At 36.1% G+C, this 12,686-nt stretch overlaps 1 protein-coding gene across 6 annotated transcripts in view; it reads right to left on the reverse strand.

The window, feature by feature from the left end:
* Nucleotides 1-12,686, reverse strand: part of MARCHF7 (membrane associated ring-CH-type finger 7) — a 49,298-nt gene that overhangs the window by 6,238 nt on the left and 30,374 nt on the right. For 4 of the 6 annotated variants that reach the window (XR_567491.2, XR_005838726.1, XM_008687014.2 and 1 more), the window contains 3 exons: nt 10,161-11,268; nt 8,175-8,344; nt 2,361-2,470 (listed from right to left, as the gene is read on the reverse strand). Coding sequence is in view for 2 of the 6 variants with exons in the window: in XM_008687014.2 (XP_008685236.1) it covers nt 2,361-2,470; nt 8,175-8,344; nt 10,161-11,268 (1,388 nt within the window). In the remaining 4 variants the exon portion in view is untranslated. Of the gene's footprint in view, nt 1-2,337; nt 2,471-8,174; nt 8,345-10,160; nt 11,269-12,686 lie in introns of all 6 variants that reach the window. The other 2 variants (XR_567493.2, XR_567492.2) reach the window with 1 other exon arrangement.

Below are 12,686 nucleotides of genomic sequence, written 5' to 3' on the forward strand. Positions count from 1 at the left end.
GTTGTTTTGAAGCTAAGAATACAAAACATGAATATATCGTGTTATTAAAAATCTAATCTGTTCTTCTAACATAACAAAATAAAAATTATTTTAAAAAATCTAATCTGTTCTGTAATTGTTAAACAGTGAACTATCTGTAAATTGCATCATTTTTGATAATTAACTTATCTGAAATTAAGAACTGTATGTTCTTGGTACAAACTCGAGCGAGTTACTGATTACAGATTCTTCAAAATACTCAAATTTCAAACTGATTAAAAGTTTCTCTAAATACTTCATTAATTGCTTATTTTTAACTTAAAAGGAAATCATGTATCTAAGAAGATTAAAAGAAGAGTTTAATGGTTATCACCTTGAAAAAGATGAAGGCATTGGATAATGAAAAAATAAACTGTATTTAAATAAGGGTAGTTGTCAGGCCACTAGAATCCATGATTCACAAAGAACAAAGATGTTAAAGCCAGGAAGCTTAATCAAGACTGTCATTTTTATAATGACTCCACCTAGTATTTCCTAACACCTCTAAATTATTTAAGAGGCGGGTCATTAAAATCCTTGAAGAACAATAAAAACATTCCCAGCTATACTGAAAAGCCAAAAACCACCTTCAAGAGACATGACGGGAGCCCCTAAGAAAGAACGGCAGGAGAAAACCATCCTTTGAAACCTATTCAAATTTTGAGAAGACAAAAACAAAAACAAAAAAAACCCCAAGAACAAAAACAAAAAAACCCACAAAATTCTTTGCATTATTCCACCTTTCCATACTTTCCCCCACTATTATTTAAAATACCAATGTCCAGCTGTCTAGACAGACATCTTAAGAATTTAAGACAGTTCCTTACTGAAGTGGTATTCCCTTTCGAGTACCTTTTGGAGTGTTCTTCATTGAAGAATAAAACAATAATTAACATTAGAGTAGCATCTGTACTATAGCAACTGCCTAATGTTTCATTCATTAGATCGGTAACTCTTAACCTGGATATAAGCAATCAGCTTCAAAAGATCTGGGAATCCCTAAAACTATATACAGATTTTGTGTCTATGTATATTTTGTAAGGAGTGTTTCTGGTCTTAACCTGATTTTCAAAGGGTATCCATATTCCCACATTTAAAAAGTGAAGAGTGTCCACAAAAGATCATATATTGCATGTTTCCATTTATATAAAATATCCAGAATAGATAATCCATAGAGACAGAACACAGACTGGTGGTTACCAGGGGATGGGAGAAGGGGGAGGGAGCAACTGCTTAATGGGTATAGGATTTTCGTTTAGAGAGGAAAATGTCCTGCAACCAGATGGAGGTGATGGTTGCAAAGCACTGCAAATGTACTAGAACCAATAAACTGTTTACCTTAAAATGGCTACTTTAAACTTCATTCAACTAAAAAAAGGGGGGCAAGGTGTCCATTACTCCTTCATTTAAAAAGTGTTTTTCCAGCATTCATGCATTCTCTTTCCATCATATCTCTTTTTATCACAAATATGCTAAGCACACTTGGATAGTATGGCCCTAGAGTCATCCTTGAAATCTCTTTCAACATCGTCCCCCCTCCCCTGAATTTTCCTTTAAAAAGGGAAAAATACTGAGCTCTAATCTTCAGGAAAAAAGAGTAATCAAATCAATGGGGGGTGGGGATGAGAAGTAGTGATCAATACATACCAAAAAATCTGAGAAATGAGAGGAAAATATTTGAAATAAGATCTTAATATGATCGGAGAAATCCCGACATTATTCATTATGTAAGTAACAGCATGACTGTAGTGATACAATACTGAAGGAAAGAGAAACAATGTGAACTTGGAACAAATGATTTCATATAGGATAACTCGGTCAACATAAAGGTGGAAGCGGGAATAGGGGGAAATAGGGAGGGTAGAGGGAACCAGACAGGAGGAAGAATGGGGGCGTTAGATACGTAGGTAAAAAAATTATTCCCAACATAAAAAATACAGAGCTAGGATGCAGATCTGTGGACTGGTGTTTCAATTATTTTCCGGACTCAGGCATTCACAACTGAGACAGCTATGGGGAGAGAAGGCTGACATTACTACTCTGGGACTAATTTCCTAAGCTTTTATTATTTTCAGGTTTACTTAGAAAGCATATGATGAATTTTACCTTAAACTTAAAATCTGTGACTTGGTTATTTGCCTTTCACTTTAAAAAGTTAGGGGAAAAATAATACAAAATTATAAAATCATATAATACCTTATGTAATAACAGAATTAATTATATTAAAAACATTACTATTATTATTTCAATGCAGGTTTTCTGACCATGATTTAATCTTTTCTTCAAGAGTTGTCCTTTATGCATAGAATAGACACTTACCAAATTAGGCAAAATATACTAACTTGTTCATTTGCATGAGCTCTATGTAGTTCATGAATATCAAAATCCTCCAGGTTAAGCTGCAACTTCTCTTTACAGAGTTCACAGGTGGTTACAGCCTCTAAAGAAGAACCTGGCAAAATTAAAAGTAGAGCTTAGTTCTACTATGTCTCCACAAAACATTCTTCCTTGTGAAGAAAAAAAGGTTTTATTTATTTATTTGAGAGAGAGAACCTGAGAAGGGTGGGGAGTGGGGAAGAGGCAGAGGAAGAGCAGACTCCCTCCTGAGCAGCCCAATGTGGGGGGCTTGATCCCAGAACCCTGATATGACCTGAGCCAAAGGCAGCAGCTTACCCAACTGAGATACCCAGGCGCCCTTTGTAAAGTTTTAAACTTAGAATATAGAAAATCAAAAGGGAGAAAGAAGTAAGATTGCACTGGGAACACTATTGTGCTTGTCAGGTCCTAATCTACGGTATTTAGGCCCACGCCCACTATTTAGGTACCTATTGTTTTTTGCCTCCCAGAAATGCATATACATCCCCCACCCCTGAGGTGGGAAGCTGACAAAGGAATGTCATCTGTACTTCCTACTTCCTCAAGTACCCTGGCAAGATGCCATGAAAACAATTTTAAATAATATAGTATCCCAAGCAACGAGCTACCTATACCCAGGCCAGTATCTCTGATACGACAATACAGACCTTTTGTACTCTAAGAAATGTGCCTTCCCTATAAGCGAGGAGGGGAAAAAAAGGAATCCACCTCTGTCTAGATAAAAACAGCTCCTTTCAGCCATAAAAGGAATGAAGTTCTGATACATGCTGTAATACGGATGAACCTTGAAAACACGCTAAGTAAAATAAAGCAGATACAAAAAGGACAAATATTATGATTCTATTTATATGAATTATGTACAACGGGCAAACTCAGAGAGAAAGTAAGTTACCAGGGAATGGAGAGAGGGGGTAGGTGGGAGCTGCTGCTTAATGCATACAGCTTCTGTTTGCGGTGATGATAAAATTTTCTAAGTGCATAGTGCTGATGGTCACACAACATTCTGAATATACTCGATGCCACTGATTTGTACACTTAATAATGGTCAAAAGGAAAATTTTACATTATATGTATTTTATCACAAAAAAAGGGGGGGGAAGCTCCCCTCAAGCCCATACACATTCAGTTATTGGTTACTCCTAAGCTTTTGGCTTATTTTTAGATAGAGCTTTAAACTGAAAAAGATGTCCTAAAAGTTTGAGAAGTCATGGGATTAACACGGTAGAGGTTTAGATTCAATTCAACTAACAATTGTTGACTGTTATGTGCCAAGATTTAGAAGGGAAAAAGTATAACCCCTGTTGTCTTCAAGGAGCTATTAAAACTCTTAAAACAGCCAAATTTGGCATACAGTCCAAGACAGCAATAGTAATTTATATGCATTTTTCTCTTGAAAATATCTGAACAGAAAGTGAGTGCTATTGTGAGGTAGTATGTTGTCTCAAAATGTCCTGTAGTCAAACTACATAAGATATTCACAGTATTTCAAGGAATAAATAAAACCTAGTTGTGGTTGTTGTTTTTGTTTTAGGAGTCTAACATATTTAAGATTTTGAAATTAAAATGCCATCTGGAATATTTTAATTAAAAAAATTAGTATTGTACCACTGAACTAAATTCAAGCTAAGTCCATTTTATGACCTGAAGGAGACTATAAAGAATGTGAAAGATATTTAGCAGACATTTCCTAACACTATCCTCTGATTCAGAAGCAGGAAAAGTATGATTATAAAATATGGACCTTGGAGACAGACCATTTAGTACAAATTCTTACACATCTTAGGGATTCATTTTTTCTCTTCTAGGAATTAAGTGACTTGTACAACAACATTCAAAAAGGTCATCTACAGCTGACAGAAGTCCATTTATACCTACATTGTTTAGTCCAGGGCTGTTTCCACGTATACCCACCTCATTCAGTAGGCCCTGACTGCATTTGTCTAAATTCGTACAACTATAGACTTGGTTTGTTCATCTCCGCACATCCTGCAGAATTTAACAGTCCATACATGGCAGCTGCTTAATAAATGTTTAAATCAATTTTTACCAGAATGAATCTTCTACCAGATGGGTCTTTATATAAGTATGAGAAAGATTTGTGAAGATTTATCAGGAAGGTTCAGATCTTGAGATCTTTATATTCATTTGACCTTATCTTAGAAAGTACTTATTATAACCTGATAAAACCCATCAAACTGAGTATTTACCACATGCTCAGTACTGTGAGAAACTATTCGTAAACATCATCTCATCTGACCTTCACAACACCACCATGTGGTAAATCTTACTCAGTTTTACTCATAATGGAACTGAGGCCCAATCCCAGAACTACTTAAGAATGTCCAAAATTATATCTAGGCATCTATATTTTTAAAAACTCTAATGAGGAATTGTGCTCAGCAGTGAGGGTTGAGAACCAATGTTAAAAAACTTACTCAAGATCCTCCACAGTTAAGTATTAGAGCCATTATTCCAATCCAGTCATGTCTAATTCCAAAATGCCAATGTTCTTAACACGCTGTATTATCTGTTTTTCTGCCTACACAACACTAATAACCTAACTGCAAATATTATCAGAAGGTGAATCACGTTGTTTTTATTTTGGCAATGTCTAACATTCCTGGGCCCTTACTCAGTGTCAAGAACCAAAGCTTCCATGCTAACACTCATTTCATCTTAATAATGCCCCAGGGCAGTGACCAAGAAAGCCAAGAGGCTGTCATAACACCATACGGCTAAGAAAAGGCTGCTACAGGTGAGACGGTTCTGTCCCACCACTTTGGGATCAGACTACCTTAATACAAAACATAAGTCCCCTACCCCAAGGAGACCTTGTCTAACTAGCTACACACAAAATTTTCCCAGAAGCCTCATAATCTCCAGCTTGAACAGGTTACCCAACTCTTCCAAAAGATTAAAATCAGTATTAATGCCATCATACCTCACCCATGATTTTCCCATGTCACCAACTATTATCAAACCATCAATCTCATACAAGTGTGTCCATTTATTAATCTGATCTAATTTCCCACCCTTCTCACCCTACTAGTCATTTTCACTATGTCCTCTGGTATTCGTGGTGTAAATTTTCTCTCATAACCAATCTCTTTTTTGATTAATCTTTTCATCTTCATGCCCAAATCACAGTGCCCCTCTAGACTGATACATTCTTTTTTCCTACAACCCCTTGTACCTCAGGACCAAGAAGCAGAAATAAATAAAAGCCATACCTATTGTTACTCTGAAACTCTAAATCCCTCCTCTTTCATTAATAACTTTAGCACCTGGCTTTCCATCTTTATCAACTTACTTCTTGGCTGTTTCAATATTCACACACACTTCCTCAACATCGAAGCTTCTAAGTATTACCCTTCCCCACTCCAGCCATCCACTATGGTCACACCTTGACTTTATCATCACAGTTTACTGCACTACCCCTATATCTGTATTTTAGGCATCTTCTCCAGTGTACCTACAATTTCTCATCATTCCAGTTTACCTGGCAATTCTCTTCAATGTCAATGAGACTCAAAGACACTAACCCTACCCACTTTCTCATTAACCACTTCCTGATGTTCTTATTCCCCCTCTTGATTTTAATTTCCATGGCCACCACAACTATGTTCTCACGAATATCCTTAACTCTCTTCATCATATTTGCCTAGCAAAGATCCCAACCCCAGCGAACTCAAATCCATGTCTATAACCAACCATCTGAAAACTGCTTCTAAAAAAAAGTACACCTCACTTTTAAATCATATTCATAGCCACAGATTTTCAGGGATACTAGTACCTCCAGAAAACCCTACAAATGTCTTTAAGTATTGTTTTCCCTATACATCAAAATCTCTTAACCTGTCCCCTAATCAGCTGAAGATCTTACCTCCTTTTATTAAGAAAACAGAAGCAGTTACACAGGAAGTCAAGCAAGCTTCTCTCATCAAAGCAACAAACTGATCAACATCTGCATCTACACCAGCCTTCTAGATATAATTTTTTTCCTATTAAAGGCTAAAACCTTTCTTTCCATTGTGTCTTTTATTAAAACAAAACATGCACCAGAATCTCCCACTTCAAACTAAAACAAAAACATGTCCTATGACCCCATTTTACTTCCCATTTCCTCCCCCTTATCACCAGTCTCAACAATAAAGCTTACTGGAAGAGGGGTCTATGTGGCTGTCTCCTGTTTTACCTTGTTTTCTCTCAATTCCATTAATCATGCTCATGATTCCACCACTCCACAGAAACTGAAGTCACCAAGGACATTCATGCTACCAACTGCCATTTCTTTGTTGTATCTCTTTGTGATACCTGACAGGGTTGACCATACCCTCTTTAGAACACTTTCTTCTTTTTGCTTACACAACACTACCTCTTCTTAAGTTTTCTTCCTACCAGATTGAGGCTACTCCTCAAATCTCCTCTGCTCCCACTACGTGCCTGGGTGCCCCAGGGCTCTGTCCTGGCCTCATTCCTTTGAGACCTGTTCTTGCTCTAGAGATATTAATCCCACAGCTTAAAATTAGTATGTATGTGTTCTAATTCCCCAAAATGTAACTTTCACCACTACTATCTCCTGAAACACCAGGTTTGTCTAGCTAACTGCCTAGATGACATTTTTAGATGGTTCTCTTGATAAGCAGTTTGTCTAAAACAGAATTCTTTATTTCCTGCCCCACACTTATTCCATTCCTACTCTTCTTTTAGTTCAGTAAATGGCCCCATCATTTACTTAGTTGTTCAAGGCAAAAATACAAACTTCTCAAATTGTTCTTTCTCTTTCACCACATCCAATCCACTGGCAAGTCATATAGAATCTACCTCCCACACATACCAGAATCCATCCATTTCTACCACTACCATCACCATCTCTTGTAAAACAGACTCGTGGATGGACTCCCTGCCTCTATTCTTGTCCCCCTAAAATTCTCCACAGAGCAGCCAAAATAAAATCATTTTACTCCCCTGCCTTTCAGTGGCTTCCCATCACATTTAGACAAAAATCTAAACATTAGACACTAGTTTTAAAAGTCTTAAGTGAGATAACCTCCACGGATCTCTCTAATCCCAACTGTATCACCCGTCTCCTAGCTCACTAACTATATTCCTGCCACACTGCATTTCATTCAGTTCCTCAAACACACCTGTCATGTTACCACCTTAAAGTTTTCACACTAGGAGTTTCCTCAGTTGGAATGCTCTTGCCGTCATTTTGGAATAGCTCCTCTTCATTCAGTTTAAATGGCCTCACCTCAACAAGGCATTCCTTTAACACCCAACAGCACCACAAAAGCAAGTGCCTTGTCTGTTTTGTTTACCATTCCAGATCCCACATCTAGAACTGTGCCTGGCTCCCTAACGGGTACTCAATAAACAATGAAACCCTGTAATAACCTTAGTATTACTGCACAACAGCATTAGAAACAAATATTTCTCAAGGACACATAGCTGGTAAATAGTAAGTAATTACTTCTTCAATTCAAAAGGATCTTACATGATATAAGGATCAACCGTGATAATCAATTAGAGTTATCAAATGTCTAAGAAAAAGTAGTTTGTTGGGTTAATGAAATATAAGAAACACTATGATAAATTAAATTTACAAAGCAAGACTAATGAATGCTCTTCAATGCTTTTTGCTTCAAAAAATAACATACTTTTGATAAGAGTATAACTTTGACAATAAATTATGATCAGATTTGCTAAATAAAATACATTTATATGTCCATCTCTTGGAAAAACTGTGAAAACAAAATACATAAAAAGGTAAATCTCACCAGAGTTAATTTTGGCCTGTAACCACTTTTTCATACACTCTTGGTGGACATACTGCAAACTTCCTGTGCACTTGCATGGCTCTATCAGCAAGTTAGATGATGATGCAGCTGCCATCTGACAAATTCTACATAAGTCACCTTCTTCTTCTTCAGAGTCCTCTAAAAGGAGGCTAGAAAGGAAGGAACGTTTCATAAACAGAGCTATGATAACTCATCCTGGTAAGTCATTTCCAATCATACCTAATCTCAAACAATGTCTTTGTTATGTCTACTCATATTGAGTAGAAAAAACCAAAAAACCTTAAAAAACAGTGACCAACATAAAAAAACCAGTTCAGTAAGAATGAAAATTAAAAATATTTTAAAGGTAAATGAAACAGGGTATCTCCTCTTAATTCTTCAAATGCTTTAAGTAATTTTCTTTGATATCACACTTCAAGCTCCTTATTTTTTACGATCACTTTACAAACATCCCTGAGAGATTTTAATTTCTACAGTATCACAGATTACTTCAATCCAATACTATAAAGGAACATACTTATCACTTTTCTCCCCCACCTCCCAAAAACACTTTCAGGACAACTTCAATAAACTAAATAATGACTTGTGTTTTTCTCATTTACATGCTATCAGAACCAAATATTTATACTGATAAAACTTTTTGTATTAAATCACAGTAAAAACCAACAGGTTTTTAAATTCCCCATCTCCCCTACCCGCAGCAATATTATTCAATCATCCTGATTTTTACAGGGCAGGCTTTTAAAGTGTGAAGCCTTTCCATTAATCTATGTTCTCTGTTTAATAGGCAACATGTACTACTTAATTTAAATGCAAAATGTAGCGCTGTGTGTGTGTGTGTGTGTGTATAATTTTTTGTTAAAACCCCCATTACCTTGGTCCACTGCTGGCATGAAAGAGTTGCTATAATGACATTAAAGCTAACACTACCAGGGCAGTGAATCTTTCTCCAAGGAAAAATAACAAACTTTAAGTGCAGGAAGAGAATAGTCCCGTTTTGTCCTACATAAAGAAAAAAGGGAATGTAGTGGCCTAATGTCCAACATCTCAGGCTCCCTTTATGCCTAGAGCGTTAGATTTGAATGTATTTCTTCTTAAAAAAGCAAAACAAAACAAAACTAACACAACAGTAACAACTATGCTTCCCAAAAATTCTATTACGTTAGGCCTTTAAAAACAAGAAAAAACAAAAACGCACCCCACAGCCTTCACTTTACCTGAGTCTTTTCTCCCTACGAGCATACTTTACATGTACTATCCTGATCCGTTCTATCAGGACAATTATTTTTTATAAAAATTATATTAGACGGAAAAACTAAGTACACTAACATGACAAAATAAGTTGGGACTAAAATCTCTGATTTTTCATCTTTTCCCTCTTACCAGAGATTTTTAAGCAATCTTCAACTCTACAAAGATACATCTGCATAAAAAGATTCTAAGTCCTGAATTTAAACTAGTATTTCTATCAAATATTCACAATATACAAAGAATATTCAGTATATACCTGGACTTCAAAAACAAAATAATTTGTGTAAATGATTTTACCTCATTCCGAAAAAGAGTCTGAGATAAGAAATACAAATAAATGGTAAATGAATCATATTAAAACTAAGACAGATTGTTTTGATAATCCATGACCACTGGGGCCCCTTTACCAATCCTATTTAGCAATGGTCTACCAAGTAACAGGGTAAGAGTTTAAGATTTTTGTCTTTTTGTGCATCTGTATCAAAAGTTGGTTAAAAATAATCTTTAGGCTATTTCTTGATGCAATCTATACTCCCAGTGCCTACCTTCATTAATTCTTATCCATTTCCTTTGAGAATCTAACATCTTAGTAGATATAAATTTTAAGGAAAAGAAATCTCAGATACCAATGTTATGAGAAACCATTTTAGAAAAGGACTTCTTCCACTAATCTGCTCTTTGCTTTAGGGACTTATGACAGATATTCAAATTTACCTCTCTTTTATTTTCTGCAGTCTTTCTGGGTCTCTTGAAGGTGCACTTTTAGTTTTATCGCTTTTTCCATCAGATGAACTCCAACCTGAAGGAATAATATCTACAGTGATCATGACATTGTCGGTCAAATTATTTCCAAGTGCTGGGGGAACTGCAAATCGAAATAAGGAACCAGGAAGGATCCCTGTTATTCCTGTATTTCTTCCACTGTGGGCTGAATCTGATGTGGAACCACCCGCAGCAGCATTACTCGAAGCTGCAGATGCTTGTGATCTGTTGGCAGTAGCCCCAAGGGGATCACTCTGTGCTTCAAGGTGAACCACTTCATTTGATTCTCTTCTAAAAATATGATGAGATCTAGATGGTATATCAGAGGTAGGTATCCTTGAAGATTCATCTCGTCCCTCTCGTCTCCTTCGAGAGAACAAAGGTGTGCATCTATTTCTAAGTGAGGAAGATAACCATGGTCCTGTATTTCTACCTTCAGGTTCTTGGTTAAAATTTTCTGAATCTGGCTCAGAGCTATGATTTTGGCTAAGAGAGGACAAACCCCATCTTCGCCTAAGAAATCGAAATCCCTGAGAAGCTTCAGATGCCCTATTATCAGGAACATCAGAAGTTGATGCTGCACTGCTACGAGACTGTGAAGCTGTCAAGATTCTTGGAGACACATAAGAACTGTCAGAACTCAATGATCTTGTATTCAACGAATCCTGGCTAGATCTTCGCGAAAAAAAGGTAGATGACATACTCGAAGCTATACGTGATAGCAATCTCCTGGTAGAACGTCTACCTTCGTTGTCAGAAGATTCTTGAAATGATCTTTGAGATGAACCAACCCTATCTGAACTGCTTATGGTTGAGGTTTCATCTCTATTTGAAATGTAAGAAAATCCAGGTTGTGTACTGCTTTGGGGAGATTCCAATTCTCTTGGAGAAAAATTTGATCTTAGAGGATGTCTACTAGAGTCCCTAGAACATGGTATGGTCTGATGTTCAGAAGGCATCTGGTGGTTTGTGGATGATGTATTCAACTGTAAAGTGCTCAGTGAGTTATCTTTTGGTCTTGCTCCCTGTGAATATGAAGAAGGAACTCTGTCTTGAACATCTATTTTTGAAAGAAAAGAAAGATACCAATTACATGAAATGAGTATTATTAAATTTGCATTTATTAACTAATTACTGCAAAGTGAAACACTGGGTTCAAACCAAATACTGCTATAATATAAACAAAGAGCTTAACTACTATTACAGGAAAAAACATAAATGTATTTCTCCTTCTATACCTGTGATAAAATCCAGTACTGCTGCTAACTGAAAAGAAAGGTGTCACAGCTTATGAGACAAACATCTAAATCTACTAACTTGTTGAAGGTTTAACAGTCTGAATTTGTTGCTCAGAAACAGATATGGTAAAATAATATCTAAATGGACAAGGAATTTTAAGTGGGCCAAATAATTCACTGTAAAGCACTCTCACAACACATAAAGACAAAATAATCGTAGGGAGACAGTGTTTTGGAGATTCTTCTTACTCCGCGATAAGCTTAAAACTTATTTCACACTAATATTATCATCCTTATAATTTTATGGCAAACCTTGCTAACAGCTAAAACTTTCTCCAATCTTTTTTCTTTCAAATTAAGAGCTGTGGATGTTATCTCTGGTTACTCATCAGACATACCTCTACTTTTTAATACTTGCTGGGAGCTATGAGTCAGAACAGGGCCCTGGTAGCTGCAGTTTTGAAAAGTATACTACTGGTGGTTCAAATCTTGAAATGGGATGAGAAATATTTTGCATTTCTTTATAAAGAATACTCATCTATACTCCTAGCTTAAGAGTGAGATTGCTACTGCACTAACACATGGAGCCTCACGAAGGGATAAACTGTTAGTGGCTAAATCTATTCTATCCTATACTTGTAGACCTCATAGACGGTATCGATACTATATACTACAGCTCCTCCATCTAAAGCCAAGCAAATAAAAAGATGTTTTCACTGGTCTTCAGCAAAGGCTTGCCCCAGTAAGCTTATTTAAAATAACCTACACCTTTAAGAACAAATGTATGTTCTTCTATCTAAATCAAACTCCACTTTTGCCTGCTAGATCTGTCAACTTCAATAAGCACTTTCTGTTTTTCAGTATTTTTGTTTTATGGTATTTAATTCTGAAAACCTTAACCTTAATGTACACTGACAGAAACAGTGTTAGTCTTTATTGCAACTGAATGAAAATAAAGGCACATTTCACATCAAACAAAAGTAATTCTAAATTATGCCTTAAAATGCCGATTTCAAGCTAGTTAGGTCAGAATTTAACTCTAAGTACTCATTATACTACACAATTAACCCCTGAACAACATGGGTTTGATCAGTACAGGTCCATTTACACATGGATTTTTTTCAGTAAATATTATAGGTATTATGTATGTACTGTCCCTTCCTTATGATTTTTTTTTTTAAGATTTTATTTTATTTATTCATTCAACAGAGATAGAGACAGCCAGCGAGGAAGGGAACAC

This window comes from Ursus maritimus, unplaced genomic scaffold (genome assembly GCF_017311325.1).
Source record: "Ursus maritimus isolate PB19 unplaced genomic scaffold, ASM1731132v1 scaffold_1, whole genome shotgun sequence".
Lineage (NCBI taxonomy): Eukaryota > Metazoa > Chordata > Mammalia > Carnivora > Ursidae > Ursus > Ursus maritimus.